Source organism: Microcaecilia unicolor, chromosome 1 (assembly GCF_901765095.1).
Source record: "Microcaecilia unicolor chromosome 1, aMicUni1.1, whole genome shotgun sequence".
Classification (NCBI taxonomy): domain Eukaryota; kingdom Metazoa; phylum Chordata; class Amphibia; order Gymnophiona; family Siphonopidae; genus Microcaecilia; species Microcaecilia unicolor.
Window position 1 is genome coordinate 396,794,124 of NC_044031.1, and position 21,697 is coordinate 396,815,820.

The following is a 21,697-nucleotide window of genomic DNA, read 5'->3' on the forward strand; positions in this document are numbered from 1 at the left end:
CAAAAAGGCAGTAAATAAATCCTAATAATAAAAATTTTAAAAAAAACTGCCTAACTGCTGATCCTGTTTGTCTGTCCTAATTAGATTGTAAGCTCTGTCGAGCAGGGACTGTCTCTTCATGTTCAAGTGTACAGCGCTGCGTACGTCTAGTAGCGCTTTAGAAATGATAAGCAGTAGTAGTAGTAGTGATCCAAGATAAATTATTGGGGGGGGGGGGGGGGCACCCAGGTTTATGCACCTGTGGGACAAAATGTAACTGCTGAACCCAGATAAATTATCATTGGATAGGGGAAGTTGGATTAGTTTAGGTGTAGCTAGATTCTTTGAAAATTGTCCTCCCTGGTTTCTTGACTCAATAAACCCCAAAACATCCCCTTGCTCCCTTAGGAGCCTATTTACTCCAGTTTTTCTTCCATTCCCTACTGTGGAGAGAAAGCTGCTCAGTCAGTAAACAAGACCGTTAAACACAAGGGTAGAAAAACTGAAGTGACATTTGCCAGGCCCTGCCTCTCTCTCCCTCTCCTTCCAAGGAGCTTCTCCTCTCAGTCTCCCTCCCTCCCTCCCTCCGGCCGCTGTTGTCAGCAGTCTCCTCCTCCTCCTCCTCGGCTGATGTGATGATGCTGTAGTCGCCACCGAGGAGAAGGATGACGATGGCGGGAGGCGGCCGGTCGTTGCCCCGCTGGCCCCAGGAGGCGGCCAGCGGGAGGCATTAGGCGACTTCGGTGGCCCCCGTGTCGGGAGGAGAGGGGCCCGTGCCGCCGGCTCCAAGCCGTCCTCCCTCCATGTCTTCCCCGCGGGCAGGCTGCAGCCGCTCCCCAGCCCCGAGGAGGAAGAGGAGAAGGAGGAGGAGAAGCGGGACGGAGCAGCAGGGCCCGGGAGCCACCATGAAGGCGGAGGCGGGGGCGGACAGCTCCATGATCAACCTGTCCGTGCAGCAAGTGCTGAGCCTGTGGGCCCACGGCACCGTGCTCAGGAACCTGACGGGTAACCGGCCACCGCCCCGGGGGAACGGGGGTGGGGAGAGCCAGGACCCTTGCAGAGGATGGGCAAGAGGGGCAACTGCGCCCAGGCCCCAAGCTAGGGGACTGGCCACTACCCATTTGAGTCAGCAGCATGGCAGCCTTAAGTGGGGGGTGGGGATGCTGAATGAATCTTTGCCCAAGATGCTGTCAGTTGCCCCATAAAGAAAGGGGGTAGGGGGGTTATCATCTCCTTGGAGGCTCAGCTGGTTCATCCAGGGGTGAGGCTGAATGAACCTTTGCCCAAGATGCTGTTTTAAGGGTGAATGTGTCAATTGCCCCATGAAGAAAGGGGGTAGGGGGGGTTATCATCTCCTGGGAGGCTCAGCTGGTTCATCCAGGGGTGAGGCAGAATGAACCTTTGCCCAAGATGCTGTTTTAAGGGTGGACCATATGTCAATTGCCCCATAAAGAAAGGGGGTAGGGTTGTCATCTCCTGGGAGGCTCAGCTGGTTCATCCAGGGGTGAGGCTGAATGAACCTTTGCCCAAGATGTTGTTTTAAGGGTGGATGTGTCAGTTGCCCCATAAAGAATGGGGGTAGGGTTGTCATCTCCTTGGAGGCTCAGCTGGTTCATCCAGGGGTGAGGCTGAATGAACCTTTGCCCAAGATGCTGTTTTAAGGGTGAATGTGTCAATTGCCCCATGAAGAAAGGGGGTAGGGGGGTTATCATCTCCTGGGAGGCTCAGCTGGTTCATCCAGGGGCGAGGGAGAAGGTGGCTACCGGGCAGAGATCAGGGAAGGACAGTCCCACGGGGGATGTAGTTGGGGGAGAGGGTCTCACTCCATGGGTAGCCAGATGATTAGCCCCCAGGGCTGGGGCCAGGAGATGATTGACATTTGGGCATAGGGCTGGAAGATTGTACACCTGTCTTTTAGATTGTAAGCTCCTTGAGCAGGGACTGTCCTTCCATGTTAAATTGTACAGCGCTGCGTAACCCTAGTAGCGCTTTAGAAATGTTAAGTAGTAGTAGTAGTAAGATCTGCAGCTATTGCATGCTGGACTGGTGATAACTAAAACTGAATGGTGGTGTAAGAGAGGCAGGAGGGATGCTCAGGCTGCTCACTGTGAGCTTAGAGTTGGGCTGGGGGAGGAGATGATGGGATGCTGCAGGAACTTTTGCCATGGTACAGAGAACTGATACACTTCTTTCTGCTTGGCACCAGCTGGTAACCAGTTTGTTATGTTGGAACATTTTTGCTAGTGTTTTGGTATTTAGCACTGGGTAGGTGCTGCTATTCTGCAGAATCGTTGTTGGTGAGGGAATATTTGCTTATGTTTTGAGCTTGGATTTAAAGGTGGAGTGAGACAAAAGCTATGTTTTTAAAGCAGATGTTACCTTTTTTATTGGACATAACTTAATACATTTCTTGATTAGCTTTCGAAGGTTGCCCTTCTCCTTCGAAAGCTAATCAAGAAATGTATTAAGTTATGTCCAATAAAAAAGGTATCATCTTATTTTCTTTTCCATGTTTTATTTTGTTTGATTTCTATTGATAACCTTAAGAGTGGACTAACACGGCTACTACACTCCTCTACTTTAGTAGTAGTACTTAAAGCAGATGTGAAACTACTGGGACTGCTTTTCTATTTATCTCTTTTGGTCTTATTGGTGGGGGAGGGTACCTGGCCTTCTATTTGAGTAGTGTAGTTGTAAAGAAATAGAAGGTGTGCATTTATTTATTTATTTGCCACATTTGTATCCCACATTTTCCCACCTTTTTGCAGGCTCAGTGTGGCTTACATAGTACCGTACAGTTGATCGGTATGAACAAATACAGAGTGATGCTGTAGTAGAGTACGGTTCATGTGTTGCAGATACGTTAGGGAATCGTATGGGGGAAGATTTAAATTATGTCCAGTATGAGCTTTGGTTTCGTTGTGTTGCAAGGTTAAGGCATTTAAGTTGGATCGTTAAGGTATGTCTTTTTGAACAGGTAAGTTTTTAGTAATTTCCGGAAATGTAGGTGGTTGTTTGTTGTTTTCACAGTGCTTGGTAATGCATTCCATAGTTGTGTGCTTATATAGGAAAAGCTGGATGAATAGGTTGATTTGTATTTGAGTCCTTTGCAGCTTGGGTGGTGGAGATTTAGGTATGTTCGTGTAGATCTTGATGCGTTTCTGGTTGGTAGATCTATGAGGTCTGTCATGTCCCGGGGCATCTCCGTAGATGATTTTATGAACCATGGTGCAGATTTGAATGCAATGCGTTCTTTGATTGGCAGCCAGTGTAGTTTTTCTCGTAGAGGTTTGGCGCTTTCGAATCTCGTTTTTCCAAATATAAGCCTGTCTGCTGTGTTTTGAGCAGTTTGAAGTTTCTTTGGGATTTGTTCTTTGCGTCCCGCGTAGATTCCATTGCAGTAGTCTAGCTGACTTAGTACCATGGTTTGTACCAAGTTACAAAATATTTCCCTCGGGAAAAACGGTTTTACTCGTTTGAGCTTCCACATTGAGTGGAACATTTTCTTTGTTGTGACTTTCACTTGGCTCTCCAGTGTGAGATTACGGTCAATTGTAACTCCGAGAATTTTTAGGCTGTCTGAGATAGGGAGGTTGTGATCTGGGGTGATTATATTGGTGGGTTCATTTGTGTTGTATTGGGATGAGAGGATGAGACAGTGTGTTTTTTCTGTGATAAGTTTTAGTTGAAATGCATTCGCCCCTGAGTTCATGATGTTTAGGCTGAGTTTATTTATTTTATTTATTTGTTGCATTTGTATCCCACATTTCCCCACCTCTTTGCAGGCTCAATGTGGTTTACAATACATCATGAATAGTGAAAATACATGAGAAAGTATAAATTTAGTTTAACAGAGGATTCTTTAGTATAACAGAGGATTCTGGGTAACATGATAATGATAAAACATGATAGTATTTTAACAAGCAACATAGTAAGAAACGTTTAAGAAATATATAAGAATTATATAGAAAATATACATTTAGTAGAGGAGCTTGGGTGCCATGATGATGAAAAAAACATGATAGTAGTTTGGTAAGCAAATATTGTAGAGGTAGTTCTGGATATGTGTACAGGGGTTCATATTTGTTAATCATTTTTTATGCCTTGTTGAAGAGATGGGTCTTCAGTAGAATTCGGAAGTTAGCTTGTTCATAGATCGTTTTTAGGTTGCGCAGAAGCGTTTTTAGGTTCCAGAATTGTGTGCTCAGGTAGGAAAAGGTTGACGCATGTGTTAGTTTGTATTTAAGACCTTTACAGTTTGGGAAGTGAAGATTAAGGAATGTGCGGGATGATTTCTTCGCATTCCTGGGTGGTAAGTCTATCAGGTCTGACATGTAGGCTGGTGCGTCTCCGTGAATGGTTTTATGAACTAGGGTGCATATTTTGAACGTGATGCGTTCTTTGAGTGGGAGCCAGTGCAGCTTTTGTCGTAGGGGTTTAGCGCTTTCGTATTTTGTTTTACTGAATATGAGTCTAGCTGCAGTGTTCTGAGCTGTCTGAAGTTTCTTGATTATATGCTCTTTGCAGCCAGCGTAGAGTGCATTGCAGTAATCTAGATGACTGAGTACCATTGATTGTACCAGGTTGCAGAAGACATTTCTTGGGAAGAAAGGTCTTACTCTTTTTAATTTCCACATTGAGTGGAACATCTTCTTGGTTGTGTTTTTCGCATGACACTCAAGTGTTAGGTGTCGATCAATGGTAACTCCGAGAATCTTTAGGGTGTCCGAAATTGGAAGATTCAGTTTTGGTGTGTCAATGGTGGTAAATTTGTTCGTGTTGTGTTGTGAGGTGAGTACTAGGCATTGGGTTTTTTCTGCATTGAGTTTCAACTTGAATGCGTCCACCCATGTGTGCATGATGTGTAGGCTGTTGTTGATGTCTTTGGAAATTTCCTTTAGATCTTGTTTAAATGGAATGTAGATTGTTACGTCGTCTGCATATATGTATGGGTTAAGGTTATGGCTTGATAGTAGTTTCGCCAAGGGTATCATCATTAAGTTGAATAGTGTCGGTGAGAGGGGGGATCCCTGTGGAACTCCACATTCAGGTATCCATGTAGCTGACGTAGTCGAATTAGATGTCACTTGGTATGATCGTGTGGTTAGGAACCTCTTGAACCAATTGAGGACATTACCTCCAATTCCGAAATACTCGAGGATATCTAATGGTATTCCATGATCAACCATATCGAAGGCGCTAGACATGTCGAATTGTAGCAGTAGTATGTTCTTGCCAGTTGCAATCATTTGTTTAAATTTATTCTTGAGAGTAACTAATACTGTTTCCATGCTGTGGTTAGACCGAAATCCTGACGGGGAGTCGTGTAGTATTGAGAATTTGTTTGATTTCATTGAATTTGTTTGATTTCATTGGTGATTTCTGCTAGATTATGTTTGTAAGGGATGTATATTGTGACATAGTCTGCGTAAATGAAGGGGTTAAGGCCTTGATTGGATAAGGACTTGGCTAGTGGGGTCATCATTAGGTTGAAAAGGAGAGGTGATAGTGGTGATCCTTGGGGTACTCCACAGTCTGCTTTCCATGGTGATGATATGTTTGAATTTGATTTCACTTGATATGTTCTAGTGGTTAGGAAACCCTTGACACAGCTAAGTACACTTCTGCTAATCCCGAAGTATTCTAGGATGCTTAGTAGTATATTGTGGTTTACCATGTCGAACGCACTAGACATATTGAATTGTAGGAGAAGTACGTTTTTGCCTAATGCAATTTCTTGTTTGAATTTGGCTAAGAGAGTAATTAGTACTGTTTCGGTGCTTTGGTTGGCGCGAAATCCTGATTGTGATTCGTTTAGTATTGAGAATTTATTTATGTAATCAGTAAGTTGTTTGGTTACCATGCTTTCCATCAGTTTGACTACCAGTGGGATAGATGCAATTGGTCGGTAGTTAGTGATATCGCTTGTTTTTTTCTTGGTATCTTTTGGTATCAGGGTAAGGAGGATGTTGCCGTTGTTCTTAGGGAAGAGACCATGTTGAAACATGTAGTTTATGTGGGATGTGAGGTCTGCTATGAAGCAGTGGGGGGCGGATTTTATTAGGTAACTGGGACAGATATCCAGTTTACAGTGAGTCTTGGAGAACCTGTTAGTCGCTTGATTGACTGTTTCAGTGGTGAGGAGAGCGAATCTTGTCCAGAATCTGTCCGCTGGGGATTCATCGGAGTTTGGGTCCATGCATTCGATGAAGTTTTCAATGTCGGTGATGTTCTGAGGTAGTATGTTGTGTAGATTTGCAATTTTTTCCTTGAAGTATTTGGCACATTTGTCTGCCATTGGGGTATCTGTATTGGTTGTGGTGACTGCAGTGGTGTCTAGTAGTTTGTTCACAAGTTGGTATAATTTTTTTGTGTCTTTGTATTCAGGCCCTATTTTGGTTTTGTAATAAAAGTCTTTTGGCTTGTCTTATAGCGTATTTGTATTTTCTTTGAGTTTGTTTCCATGCATTGAGTGTTTGTGCATCTTTTATTTTTTTCCATGCTCTTTCGAGTTTCCTGGATTGTGTGTTTAATTTTTTCAGTTCTTTGTTGAACCATTGTATTGAGTTATGCCTACGTGAGGTTCTTGTTTGTAAGGGTGCTATTTCGTCTAATATGCTTTTGCATCTTTTATCCCAATCTGAAAGATAGTATGTAGTGTCCGTTTGTGCTGACCATTCATTATTATACATCTGTTGCCAGAATGTTTCCGAGTCTATTTGGCCTCGTATGCTGTAGGTTGTGTGTTCTTGTATACGGTGTGAACCCATTTTTTGCCAGAGTAGGGCTAAGTTTAGTTTGTAGTGGTCTGACCATGGTGTGTTTGTCCATTTAACAATAGTGGTCAACATTGAATATAAGATAAATTGCATAAGGGTTCCATTTACAAAGCCGCGCTAGCAACTCCGGTGTGGCAAATGCGATGAAGCCCACAGGAATTGAATGGGCTTCATCGTATTTGCCACCCTGGAAGCGCTAGCATGCCTTTGTGAAAGGAGCCCTAAGTTAAATAAGGAGTAACTCCATAACTGGGTGCCACCTTTTAGATGCCCCAATGTTGGTAAGAGCATATTCAGTCACGACATGTGGGCACCCAGATTCCATTACAGAACACTAGTGCAACTAGGTATCAGGCTGCCTATATACAATCTAGGTGCTCTTAGTTACCCTGGCCATAGACCTGATGTAACTGCAGGCACCGAATGTGACAAGGGCTTGTGTAATTTATAATATGCATTAAATGGTGTGTGGAACTGGCAGCACTGCTCATCCCCTTCCCCCCCCATGTGAATGCCCCCTTGTGTTTAGGTACTGTGAGACTCTTTTACTAACCGCAATAAGTAATTTGCATGTTAGTGCATGCTAATCTCCACATTATTTTTTTTAAAGCATATTTTCAGGAAGAGGCAGGGAATGGGTGTGGAAGCATTTCCTAGCTTGTACATTCACATTAGCATGCGCTAACTGGGTAACATGGACTTAATGTGGGAGCACTTAGCACCCCTTAAATAAAAGGCAGTAAGTGAAGTCTCGCATACTAATGGAAAAATTATTGTGGGACCTGCAAAAAACAAATTAAAATCCTTATTCCATATCATCATGCTGATCAATCCATAGACTGGTGGGTTGTGTCCATCTACCAGCAGGTGGAGATAGAGAGCAATCCTTTTGCCTCCCTATATGTGGTCATGTGCTGCCGGAAACTCCTCAGTATGTTCTCTATCTCAGCAGGTGGTGGTCACACACAGCAGCAGCTCTGGCTAGGTCTCCAAGCCTAATTTTTAGGTTTTGTTGAGTACCTGGGGTTGAGGGCTCTTCTTGAGCAAGTGCAAACCTGGTGGCGCCAGGTCCCTCCTTTTCTCCCCCCTCCCGCTGGCTCCGTTAAAAAAAAAAAAAAAATTTGGGACATCCTTAAGGGCGTTTATTTCGACTTATATTTAAACGTTTATTGCAGCTACTCACTGGGACACCAGGTCGTTACAGCTCGGAGCGAGAAGCAGGTAATTTTAACCTTTTTATAACGGGCAGGGGGTTCCCCGATCGATCTCCACGTGGCCTACGGCATCAGAGGGCGAGGGCGCGAAGAATCGCTCCCCGGACCGCGTGTGCGCTTCTAGCGGGGATGCGGGGGTCATAAAGTCTGATTCGCCCTTGTTGGGTGTCAGTTCGGAGGCCGGTCAGTGTCCCGGGTCTTCCTCCGGTGCGGCGGTTTTTCCCGCCATAAACGCCCATCCCCCGCTGCTCGCCTCCGCCATCTTGGCCGGCCACTCTGCTCGGACGGCTTCTTCTTGGGCCGCCCTTGAGCTGGGAGACGTTAATGCCATGGCTGCCCTTGATTTGGGCGACGGCAAAAAAGCGGCTAAAGTTAAGCGCCGTTCTTCCCGCGCGGCTCCTTCGCGGAGTGTCGCGCCGGACGCCATCTTGGATGCGCAGCATGTTTCTCCCCCGCTCTTGTGAGCGCCGGTTGAGGGTGCGTCTAGGGCTATGGCCCAGGCTGCTGAAGTGCACAGTCTGGGGGGTTTCTCCCCCGAGTTTATTTTGCTGCTGCATCAGGCCTTCCTTATGCAAAACGCTGCCCCTTCTCCCTTGTCCGATAAAGGGGTTGAGGCCCCCGGAAGTAAACGCTCTCGGGTGGATTCCCAGGCCTTAGAGGACTCTGTTTCCTCTGATGTAGATGAGGGCTACGTATCTGAGTTCTCCCAACGGTCCTTTGGGGATTCCTTGGAGGAGACGGATTCCCGCTCGGATGGAGCGGATGACCCCTCTGCAGCTCGGATCTTTCGCTCAGAGGATTTGCCCAACCTGTTAGTGCAGGCCATGAGCATTTTGAAGATTTCCTTTCCAGAGGACGTCTCTCCCTCAGCCCCTGTTGGCTCTGCCATTATGCTGGGGACGAAGCGCCCGCCTAGAACCTTCCAAGTGCATGATGCCATGCACAACTTAATTTCGGCTCAATGGGATGTCCCGGAAGCGAGCCTCAAAGTGGCTAGGGCTATGTCCCGCCTCTATCCTTTGCCTGAAAGTGAACGGGAGGCCTTTCTTTGGCCTACCGTTGATTCTTTAATCACTGCGGTGACTAAGAAAACGGCGTTGCCGGTGGAAGGTGGCACGGCCCTAAAGGACGCCCAAGACAGAAGATTGGAGGCGGCCTTAAGGTCGTCCTTCGAGGCGGCTGCCTTAAGTTTGCAGGCCTCAGTTTGCAGCTCCTACGTGGCTAGGGCGTGCCTGACGATTGTGCAGCGGGCTTCCCCCTCGGATCCTTCCTTGAGGGCTGATTGGCCGGCCCTGGAATCGGGCTTGGCTTATTTGGCAGACTTACTGTATGATGTCTTGAGAGCCTCGGCTAAAGGTATGGCTCAGACAGTCTCTGCGCGGCGGTGGCTTTGGCTGAAACATTGGTCTGCGGACCACGCCTCTAAGTCCCGCCTGGCTAAGTTGCCTTTTAAAGGCAAGCTGCTCTTTGGGGTCGAGCTGGACAAAATTGTGACCGATCTCGGCACGTCTAAGGGCAAGAGGTTACCAGAGGTCAGGGCTCGGGCCAGTGCTCGCCCCGGTATCTCCAGAGGACGTTTCAGGAAGCCCGTCGGTACCGCCTGGGCAAGTCGGGCTCCTCTGCCCCCTCTTCTTTCAAGAGGAACTTCTCCCCCAAGCAGCATTCCTTTCGCAGAGACCACCGTCCCGGAGGTGCGCCCTCCGGTCCTCCCCCAGGGTCTCGTACCCAATGACGGGGTCCTTGTCCATGGCCCAGTGCAGATTGGAGGACGCCTGTCCTCGTTTCTGGGCGAGTGGACCAGGGTAACTTCAGACACTTGGGTGCTGGAAGTCATCAGAGACGGCTACAAGCTAGAGTTCTGCCGACCCTTAAGAGACGGGTTTGTACTCTCTCCCTGCAAGTCTCCGGTCAAAGCTGTGGCAGTGCAGCAGACCTTGGACAATCTTATCCGCCTGGGTGCGGTCGTTCCGGTGCCAGAAAATCAGCTTGGCAAGGGACGTTACTCCATTTACTTTGTGGTACCAAAGAAAGGAGGTTCTGTACGGCCTATCCTCGACCTCAAAGGGGTCAATCGGGCCTTGAAAGTTCGGCACTTTCGCATGGAGACTCTCCGCTCTGTTATAGCGGCAGTGAAGGCAGGGGAGTTCCTGGCATCCTTGGACATCAAGGAAGCGTACTTGCATATTCCCATCTGGCCTCCTCATCAACGCTTTCTGCGTTTTGCAGTCCTGGGCCGACACTTCCAGTTCAGAGCCCTCCCGTTCGGGTTGGCTACTGCTCCGCAGACCTTCTCCAAAGTAATGGTGGTCATCGCGGCCTTCCTGCGAAAGGAAGGAGTACAAGTCCATCCTTATCTGGACGACTGGTTGATCCGAGCCCCCTCTTATGCAGAGTGCGGCAAAGCTGTGGACCGGGTGATTGCTCTTTTGAGCTCCCTGGGGTGGATCATCAACTGGGAGAAAAGCCAGCTGCACCCGACTCAGTCCCTGGAGTATCTGGGAGTTCGATTCGACACCCAAGTGGGCAGAGTGTTCCTGCCGGACACTCGGATTGTCAAACTTCAGGCTCAGGTGGACCAGTTCCTAGTAGCCTCTCCGCTTCGGGCTTGGGACTATGTGCAGCTGTTGGGCTCTATGACGGCCACGATGGAAGTAGTGCCCTGGGCCAGGGCTCATATGAGACCACTACAACACTCTCTGCTGCAGCGCTGGACTCCGGTGTTGGAGGATTATGCTGTGCGCCTTCCCTTGGACCCAGCAGTGCGCAAGGCGCTGAGCTGGTGGCTGAAGACAGACAAGTTGTCTGCAGGGATGCTTCTTGTGACCCCGGAGTGGATTGTCGTCACGACGGACGCCTCTTTGACGGGCTGGGGAGCCCACTGTTTGGGAAGGACAGCGCAGGGGCTCTGGTCTCCTGCAGAGGCAAAGTGGTCTATCAACCTCCTGGAACTCAGAGCCATTCGGTTGGCGCTTTTGGAGTTCCTCCCGGTACTGGCATTGAAGCCAGTACGGGTCCTGTCGGACAATGCCACGGCTGTGGCCTATGTCAACCGCCAGGGAGGTACCAAGAGCGCCCCTCTAGCCAAGGAAGCCATGAATCTATGCCAGTGGGCGGAAGCGAACCTGGAACAGCTGTCAGCGGCCCACATTGCCGGAGTCATGAATGTCAAGGTGGACTTTCTCAGTCGCCATACCTTGGATCCCGGAGAGTGGCAGTTATTGGCTCAGGCGTTCTTGGACATCACGAAGCGCTGGGGCCAGCCGAGCCTAGATCTGATGGCGTCATCAGCCAATTGCCAAGTGCCGCGCTTTTTCAGCAGAGGACGGGACCCTCGATCTCTGGGAGTAGATGCTCTTCTCCAACAGTGGCCGACACAGGAGCTTCTCTATGTGTTCCCGCCCTGGCCCATGTTGGGCAGGGTACTAGATCGGGTGGCAAAGCATCCGGGCCGAATAATCCTGGTGGGTCCGGACTGGCCCAGACGTCCCTGGTATGCGGACTTGATCAGGCTCTCGGTGGACGACCCTCTGCGGCTGCCAGTGGAGCAGGGCCTGTTGCATCAGGGTCCCGTGGTGATGGAGGATCCCTCCCCCTTTGGTCTTACGGCCTGGCTATTGAGCGGCAGCGTCTGAGGAAGAAGGGCTTCTCGGACAAGGTCATCGCCACTATGCTGAGAGCGAGGAAGCGCTCTACTTCTACTGCTTACGCCAGGGTTTGGCGTACCTTTGCAGCGTGGTGTGAAGCAGGCTCACTTTCTCCCTTCACTACTCCAGTTTCTTCAGTGCTGGCGTTACTGCAAGAAGGTCTGGAGAAAGGCCTGTCACTCAGTTCCCTTAAAGTCCAGGTAGCGGCTCTGGCTTGCTTCAGGGGCCGCCTGAAGGGTGCTTCCCTGGCTTCGCAGCCAGATGTGGTATGTTTTCTCAAGGGAGTTAATCACCTGCGCCCTCCTCTGCACTCAGTGGTGCCTGCGTGGAATCTCAACCTGGTGCTAAGAGCCTTGCAGAAGCCGCCTTTTGAACCCTTGTCGAGGGCATCTCTGAAAGACCTGACGTTGAAAGCAGTCTTTTTGGTGGCTATCACTTCAGCCAGAAGAGTTTCCGAGCTCCAGGCGCTCTCATGTCGAGAGCCTTTTCTGCGGTTCACTGAGGCAGGAGTGACTATTCGCACAGTGCCTTCCTTCCTGCCCAAGATTGTTTCTCGCTTCCATGTGAATCAGCAGCTCTGTCTCCCTTCCTTTCGTAGGGAGGACTACCCAGAGGAATACTCTGCTCTCAAATTTCTGGATGTGAGACGAGTCATCATCAGATACTTGGAAGTGACCAATGATTTCCGGAAATCGGATCATCTGTTTGTGTCAGGCCTATACCACGATCTGTGAGCCCCTGTGCCAAACTACGTCTGGCAGCCAGACAGTTCTGATCTTACCTGGAGAATCAGGACTGGAACTTCCTAAGGAGGGCAGGACTGTACACAGGATGGACAGCAGACAGATGGCAAAAGGCAAGGTCCAGGTCCAAACAGAGGTTCAAGGCAGGCGGCAGGCGAAAGCAAAGTCCAGGTCCAAACAGAGGTTCAAGGCAGGCGGCAGGCAAAAGCAAAGTCCAGGTCCAAACAGAGGTTCAAGGCAGGCGGCAGGCAAAAGCAAAGTCCAGGTCCAAACAGAGGTTCAAGGCAGGCGGCAGGCAAAAGCAAAGTCCAGGTCCAAACAGAGGTTCAAGGCAGGCGGCAGGTTCAAAGCAGAAAAACAATCCAAACACACAGAACTCAGGAATCCACACAAGCAGAAGCCGAAGCAAAGTGTTCTGCCAGCGTCTGTACTTAAATAGCCCCCTCCATCAGGAAGACAACCATCAGCTGTCCGGGGGGTGGAGCCTACAACCAGCCCCCGGGCTCTGGATAGGCTGGTCACAGAGAGAGGGCGGAGTCCAGCCGCGACCAGCCAATCCGGACCCAGAAGGGGCGTTCTCCATGCTCCCGGGTCCAGCGCCCGGAAGAGACTCTCCAGCTTGTGAGCGCCGGCGCTGCCAAAATGGCCGGCGCTCTCCAGCCGCCACAGCACTATAGCGGCGAACCGGCACCGTCCAGGAGGCAGGCAAGATTCCCTGAACACGCCGCCCGTAGCCAGCGATACCCCGCTCTCTCCTGCTCGCGGAGTGAGGCATCACTGCGGACAGGGCGGCACAGGTAAGGGACGTGACAGTTTGTCCTGTTTGCAGGTCTTCGTAAGGGTCTGCAGGCTGCTAAGCCTACAGTGGCAAGATGGGTCAAGGAGGCCATTGCAGCGGCTTATGTGGCCGCGGGGAAGGTGCCGCCTATTCAGCTGAAGGCTCACTCCACTAGAGCTCAGGCGGCCTCGATGGCAGAGGCCGGGTCCGTCTCCTTGGAAGAGATATGCAAGATGGCAACTTGGGCATCGGCCCATACCTTCTCCAGGCAATACCGCTTGACTGTGGCTGCTCGGGCGGAGGCCCGGTTTGGAGCTTCAGTGTTGCGGTCAGGGATTTCAATGTCCCGCCCTGGGTGAGTACTGCTTCGGTACATCCCACCAGTCTATGGATTGATCAGCATGATGATATGGAAGGTAAAATTATGTATCATACCTGATAATTTTCTTTCCATTAATCATAGCTGATCAATCCATAGCCCCTCCCAGATATTTGTACTGTTTATATTCTGGTTGCATTTCAGGTTCAAGTTTAGTCTGCAGTTCCTGTTCAGGAGGACTTCGTGTTTAAGTTTTTTCAATTGGATTCTTCAAGAGTTGAGACGATTTTGTGTTACAGTGAGCTGCTGCATTCCTCTCCCCTCCGTTTTCGGGGCTGGATTGAGACATAAATTCTGCCGGCGCTCCCTCCCGCTTCGTGCGGCTGTAGGGCAGCTTTGTACCCCTCCCGCTTCGGCGGTGTTAGGGTCAGTCAGCTCCTCCCGCGGTTGCGGTTGCAGGATAAGCCAGATCCCCCCGCATCGGCGGGGTGGTGTCCCTCCCCCGCTCCGCGGGGATGAGCTGGACGGATTCCCCTCCCCCACTTGTGTGGGGATAAGCTGGGTTAATTCCCCTCCCCCGTTTCGGCGGTGGTGAGCTGGGCAGAGGGTCCCTTTGTGGGTGTAATTCTCTAAGTGCTGAGTCCTGCGGATGGAGCTTGGATATCGACATACTGAGGAGTTTCCGGCAGCACATGACCACATATAGGGAGGCAAAAGGATTGCTCTCTATCTCCACCTGTTGGTAGATGGACACAACCCACCAGTCTATGGATTGATCAGCTATGATTAATGGAAAGAAAATTATCAGGTATGATACATAATTTTACCATATACTGCTGTGGTAAATCTGGGCTTAGTGTGTGGGAAAGTCCTGCATTAGCATGTGCGAAGTCTAGATTTTACAGAATAGGGTTTAGCTGCTTTGCTGCCACTTTTGTTTATAAAGTTACACTTACCCACAAAAGTGCTGGTATTCCATACATTCACATGCACTACTGATGCTTAAATGAGTTGAAGCTATTTTATTAAATATGTGAAACAAACCTAAAAAAATGTTTGAAGATGGGGAAAAAAGGCCAAACGAACCACAAACAGGTTTTCCCCCTGTGCATTCCTGTCAGCTAGTAGTAGCAATGCTGTATCGTAATATATTTGTATTCTGCCTTTCTTAGACATAGTCCAACTTAAGCGTAACATAAAGCGTAGTACAATAAACCCATTATAAGAATACACTGAAGCATATGTATTTACAAATCTGGATAGGATAGTTACATTACATTGCAAACAATACTTCTATACCCCACGACCAAAAAATTGGATCTGCGCGATTCACAATCGTAAAGAGTAGGGCATTATCTTTGATATACAATAAATTAAAACAAAGAGTTAAATATCAAATACACAATGTAGATAAAAGCTAAATTGACACCCTTTATGATAGATTAAACTTCTGAAATAACCAAATTTTAAAGTAATCTTCAAAACAACAAGTAATTAGTTTGATGACATATGTGCTTCGGTAACTTATTCTGCACACATGTTAAATTTCTAACACAAACCAGCAATTCAGTTAGGTATCAAGAAAGGGATGGGATTTTTGTGGGAAAATGTTTTGTTCTTGCTTTTCAGAACTGCTTCATGGTATTTTGCTACCTAGTGTTGTGGCGTAAGGTTTTGCAAAATGCAGGTGTGTGTGGAGAGTAAAGGCATGTGGAGATTAATGTTAAACAAAGGCATTTCAAAAAGTACCTCCTCTTAAGACCTAATGCTCAAATTTGTCCTTCATTTCTTTATCTGCAGAGCACTAGTTGGTTTTACCACAGTAGCAAAGGTGTAAACACCAAGATGGGAAGCAGATACAATGGAAGTGTGTGGTAACAAAATAATGTCACTAAAAAATTACAAATCTTACGGAGAGTGACATCATAAATATGAATGGGCCAACCTTCATTATGACTTGAAGCCATAATGAAGAAGCTTGATGGGTATTTCCCGAGTTAATGGAAGCTGCCGGTGAATGCCTCTACTTGTTGTCAATCCCAGAAGCAGGCTTGATGCCGAAACACTTTGCTTGATTTTCTGTGAGCGTTGGGTGTTTCCACATTCCTCAACACTGATTTTCTACATAAGATAAATGTAATTATTTTTGTTTTGAATTGAGGATTTGCTGGTTCCAGTGCAATTTTGGAAAAAGATTTTTTGAAATATAATTAAAAGTTACTTTTTATTAGGGTAGTGGAGGTCTGACAAATGGTTATAACCTTGTCTTAAAACCTCGGACTTGGAGCAGCTGTGTGTTGTAAGAGGTCCCAAGGCTGGAACATTCATATTTATGATGTTGCCCTCCATAGTTTTGTAATTTGTAGTGAGATTATTTTGTTACCACGCACTTCCATTGCATCTGCTTCCCTTCTTGGTGTTTCTGGTTTTGTACTTGAAAGGAAGTTGTATTATCCTCTTTCTGTTAGTTTGAGTAGCAGAGGTAGCATAACAGTGCAAGATTGTGTGAAGTTAGATTTTTAAAGAAATTGGTTGTTGCTTTGTTTAATTTTGCTTGATGAAAGTCATAATACCAAAGCTGAACACATCTTGTTCAAAAGAAAGGGAATATAAATCAGTTCTTATTGCTTCTTAAAATAGATAATGGAGTAGGAAAGAGCTGTATCATATTTTGTAATAATAGAATACTTCACAATATAGTCAGTGGAACAAATATTTGACCATTTACACAACCAAAGAATTTTGCAAACTTGATGGTTAATTCCTTTGATGATAAAGGTGATGGAAGGAATAGTAGCAGCACAAACTATGGACTACCTTTCACATTTCTCCCTACTACACAAATCACAATCAGATTTTCAGACCATGCTAAAGCACCGAGATTGTCCTTACTACCCTAGTATCAAATCTCAGAAAAGAAATTAGCATAGGGTCTAAGATCTTAATAATGCAGTTCGATATGTCTAGCAGATTTGATGTAGTAGATCATAATATCCTACTAAACATACTAGACAACTTTGGTATATGTGGCACAGTCCACAAATGGTTTCAAGGATTCCTGAAATCAAGATCTTACAAAGTGAAAATGAAAGGAACCTTATCCTCCCTCTCCTTGGTCACCGGACTGTGGCGCCCCTTAGGGTTCTGTTATCGCTCATTCTTTTTAATGTAATGATGTCACCGCTAGGCAACATACTAGAAACAGCAGGATTCAAAACATTCATATATGCTGATGATGTTACCATAAACATAACCTTTAAAAAGAACATTAAAGGCATCTTACAAAAGGCAAAACTTGGCTTAAATTTGATGGAAACCTGGGCCTCAGAATCCAAACTAAAGCTAAATAAAGAAAAAAACTAAATTCGTGGTCATTACCAACCTATTTGACCAAAACAAGTACAATAGTTTCACAATTGACAACACTTCATTCCCCATTGACAATAATCTGAAAATTTTAGATATAATTATAGACAAACTTTTAACATTTGATTCTCAAGTGTCCTCAGTAATCACAAAATCTTTCAGGTCTCTTTGGAAACTAAAAAGGATCAGACCCTATTTCTCATCAGAAACATTCAGACTATTGGTACAATCATTAACATTATCCCAATTCGATTATTGTAATGCCATATATGCTGTCTGTAAGGAGTACCTGTTGAAAAAACTCCAAACAGCTCAAAACACTACAGCCAGGTTCATACATAAAATCTCTTGTTTTGAAAGTGCCTCCCCTTTATTAATCAAATTACACTGGCTTCCCTTCAATACGAGAATCACCTTCAAATTATGTACCTTTATCTTTCAAATACTAAATGGTACAGCTCCAGACTATGTGGTACCATTAATAAACTTACCTCAAAGAAGCACTAAATATGAGGCAAGAAACTATCTCAGACTACACCTCCCAAATTGCAAAAAAATGATGTACAAAACTGTCCATCCACTCTGCAGATTTCACTTACCTAGAACTCAAATGGTGGAACTGCTTACCACCCAAAATAAGAAATATACTAGATTCCACAAAATCCTCAAATCGTTCCTATTCAAACAAACCCTCACAAAGAACGACCATATCTCAAACAATTAATTATTACGTGAATTGCTTAGTACTCTATTTACCAGTAACTTTCTCTTTGCTTCATGTACAATTTCTCATTCATAATAGATTTGCCACTTTTTGAGTTTTATTTTTTTATTTTGTGCTCTGTAAGGCCCTCTTACGCCTGAGCTCCAGTCAGGACTTCTCTCCATTTTTTTCTGGTGCTTTGCCTCTTTTCCTGGCATCATCGAGTCATTTGATCTAGCCATGGCTGTTTTTCCTTCGTGTCATCAAAGGTTCCCAGAGGCTTCAAGCACTGTACTTGGTACAATAGTACCATCTCTGGCAAAGCCACTCATTCTTGGTGTATTCAGTGCTTGGGGCCAGAACATGCTCGTTCAAGATGTGTTCTTTGCCTTTGTATGAAGAAAATGACCCAGCTGGCCAGAGAGGCTCAGCGGGAGAAACGTTTTTGAGCCTGGTCCAAATCCACAACATTGGTATCGACATTGATGTTGAGAGTTGCATCAGTCCATATGGCTGCTAGGCCTGCCTCAAGACATTGGGAGTGGGCGTGAATCGAGTAGGCCTCCACCAGCCTTGATGCTGGCTGTTGTGCAGGGCCTCGGGGGCTTGTCAGCATCAGACCCAACCGCAAGGTGATGTGAGAATTTGATGTCTTACTTGTCAGCACCGAGGAAGTGTCAATGACCGCTATTGGGCAAAGCCCAAGAAACATCAGCATCCATCGCCCTTCACACATGGTACCGGGAATACCGGGTTACTGAGGGCTCACCCAATCCCTGAGAAGAGTTGGTGCCAGGAGGACTGTGCCCCCTCCATACAGGAGGTGCCGATGTGCAGGTCTCTATGCAGTCAGGACCAGGTGCCCGTCTTGACCCCAGCACTTCAGCAGCCTTTCTCTGATCCAGTGCCCCAGCCTTTCCCAATTGCCTCTCTTGATAAGCGCATCCTGGCCATGCTCTATGAGCATTTGGCAGGGATTTTACAACAGAGTGCATTGGCATCTGGGGTGATTGTGCCTTCCATGCTTCTTGCTGCAGCCCAACCTCAGCCTACAATGAGGCCTCCGACACCGGTGACACCTGCGGTACAGGTGTTGACAGCCACCAGTTCTGGCACTCCCTCGACATCAGTGGAGGAAGCTTCGCTGGAGGTGAGGATGGAGCCGATACCCCGACACTCGTCGAGGGGACATGGTTCTTTTCTGTCGAGGCAGGCTTGATCTTTGCCCTCCCATGAGGAGTTTTTTTGCCAACACTGATAAGGAGTGCCCATGGGAGTCTGATGAGGGTCTATGGTACTGCTTGGAGGAGGAATCCTATGGCATCCCATCTGACCCCTCCCCTCCTGAGGAAAGATGAAAATCTCCACCAGAGTGTCTTTCTTTTCCATCTTTTGTACGAGAAATGGCAGTTACCATTCCAATTAATTTAGAGACAGAGGACAAGTCTAGGGCTAAGATGTTTGAGGTCTTTAATGGACATGCACTAATTTCACAATTAGCGTGCGGCCATTACTTCCTGAGCCCTTACTGCCACCTATTTACTTGGTGGTAAGAGTACACGCTGTATAAAAGGATGCCGCCACTTTTGTAGAGAAGGCCAGACGAATTTCATATTTAATATAAACAGTTTACTCATTTGTTTAGTGTACAAGCTGATTACCATCAATAGGGGTAGTCAGGAAGCATTTCTATACTCAAAGCATATCTACACACACAAGCAATTTACAGCAAGCTTAAGGCAAATCAAAATGCTATAGACAGACAAAGAAAAATTCAAAATGCTTGCTACCTCTTTGTTCCAATCTGATTTTATATCGTTCTTCTTTGGCATCTGACCAATTCTCTCATACAACATTCCTGTGCAAGTCTCTGAATACCACAAACTGTTAATCATGTGCAGAACATCTGCTTTCTATTACCCCCCTACCTTTTAGCCCACAGACTTTCTGGAGCCTGCCTTTGGCTAATGTGTTGCCACATTCTTTTCATGCCTCAGGAGGGTTAGTGTTAAAACAGCTTGTTGTAATCATGGAGCCTTCCACTCCGCATTTTTCATACTTTTATTCAACAAATCTTTCATACTTTTGTTCAACAAATCCTCCCTTTTGAGGCCTGGTATTCCAGGACTCAAACATCTGTTTTAGCTCCAGTCTGTATCCTTACCTCCCTTCTAAATTTCCTCCCCCCTTGTTTGTGGCATTCAGTTTCTGCACGCTTTTTCAATATTTTTGGCTGACATATTAAAGTTCTATTTATTCTTGATTTCAGTTATCATTGTTATTTTAAAAGCATCCTGGCACATCTTTGCAAACATGCTAATACATGTTGCATTAAACAGATTCAATTGTACTAGGGTACAAAATTTATATTTCTTTTGAATACAGACAGTGAGTTTCATCAAAGGGAAGTACACTGTCATTCTTATGTTTCATATAAGAACAATTATAAGGATAATGCCCAATTGCATTAGTTAATGTGGCATTAAAAATTACACAAATTAAAAGCATAACATTCATTAAATCAGTTGTTACAACATTCTGCGTGTAAGTGCACTTTATCAGGGGAATGTGTTCAGTTGTCATACTATTAATCAGACACCAAAATGATGTCCGTGGGTACTTGTCCATAAGCAAGGCTTGCTTATAAATAGTCTCATTTGTCCAATGAAGGTTTTCATCATCCCTTACACAGGTATTATTGGGATCACAGTCATGGTGCCCACTCAATTTTATCATTGTAGTCCCATTCATCATAGCTGGCAAGGACAAGGATGATGTCAATCAGTGGGCACATATGATACAATCAGTCAAATTCAACATTTTGGCCACTGTAACAAGTCTATTCTCATATGTGTTCATTGTCCATTAACAAACACCAACAGTCCAATACCATCATGTTTAGGGACATGATGTTTGTTTATTCTTTGTCCATTTCAATGTTATTAATTCGTCGAATATCTGCTAAATGTATCCAAGAAGTATGACCTTCCAGACGGGCAGCGGTCTGAGTAAGGGCCGTGATAGCAAAAGGCCCTACATACACAGGATCTTTCCATGTTTTATGTGTAAAGTTCTTTCGTAGTACTAGATCACCTACTTTAAAAGCACAAACATCATTAGTAGTCCCTGCCTGTGATGCTACATTTGTTCGGATCATATCACTTGTCAGGTTCAACATAGGTTGTAGCTTTTGCCAGTACTGAGCTGTGCTATCAGTACTTGCTGTCTGCATCGGGAAGAAATGACGTCCTGTCTGAATTTGGAATGGGGTCAATTTAGTACGCCCATTAGGTTGGGCCCTTATAACCATCAAAGCTAATGGTAACAAATCAAGCCAGGTATATGGTTTACCTGCTGTTTCCTTGTTTAAAGCCTTCAGTAATACTCTCAATTTAGTTTTTAAAATACCATTGTAGCGCTCCACCAAACCATTGGAGGTGGGGCGATACACTGATACTTTTCTGTGTGTTAAACCCATAATCGTTTCCATTTCTTTCAAAACACTGTTATTAAAATGTGTCCCGTTATCAGAAATTATTCTAGACGGACACCCATGTCTTGGCATAATATGAGTTACCAGGCATTGTACCACTTCATGTGCTGTCTCCCTTTTACATGGAAATGCTTCTATCCACCTTGAAAAAGCATCCACCCAAACTAACAAATATCTTTTTCCCTGCACTGGAACAATCATATCGGTGAAATCGATATACCATTCTTTTGCTGGGCCTTCTGGTATTGGAAGTGTCCCAGGTGATATTTTAGGACCTCGTTTAGGTATGTTAATATTGCATACCATGCAATTTTGCACAACCTGTTGAATCAGGTTATCAATTTTTAAAGTCCAAAATCTTTGCTCAAATTGTTGCCTCATTGTTTCCTTATTCCAATGCATGGTTGCATGCCACTCAGCCAATACCTTAATCGCCTGGCTCATTGGCATACAAGGTAATCCTTCTTCTGCATTAAACCATTCACTTCCCAATTTCATACATCCTCTCTTCAACCATTTTTCACTTTCCTGTCCCTCTGGCTGCCACATTTCAATCTTATCTACATTCGTAAGTGGCCCTTCCTGTGTCTGTCTAGTATTATACAAAATCTTTTCACTTTGCTTAACCACCTCCGTTGCTGCTGCATCAGCCATTGCATTACCTAGTGCTTCAAAGGTT

The 21,697-nt window shown here is 46.1% G+C and overlaps 1 protein-coding gene across 1 annotated transcript in view; it reads left to right on the forward strand.

Annotated features, from left to right (window-relative positions):
• The first annotated feature begins 597 nt into the window (after window positions 1–597).
• TMEM170B (transmembrane protein 170B) overlaps window positions 598–21,697 on the forward strand; it is a 49,717-nt gene continuing 28,617 nt past the window's right edge. Inside the window, exon 1 of the mRNA XM_030211046.1 lies at window positions 598–984. Within this exon, the coding sequence (XP_030066906.1) occupies window positions 783–984 (202 nt within the window). The 5' untranslated portion in view covers window positions 598–782. The remainder of the gene's footprint in view (window positions 985–21,697) is intronic.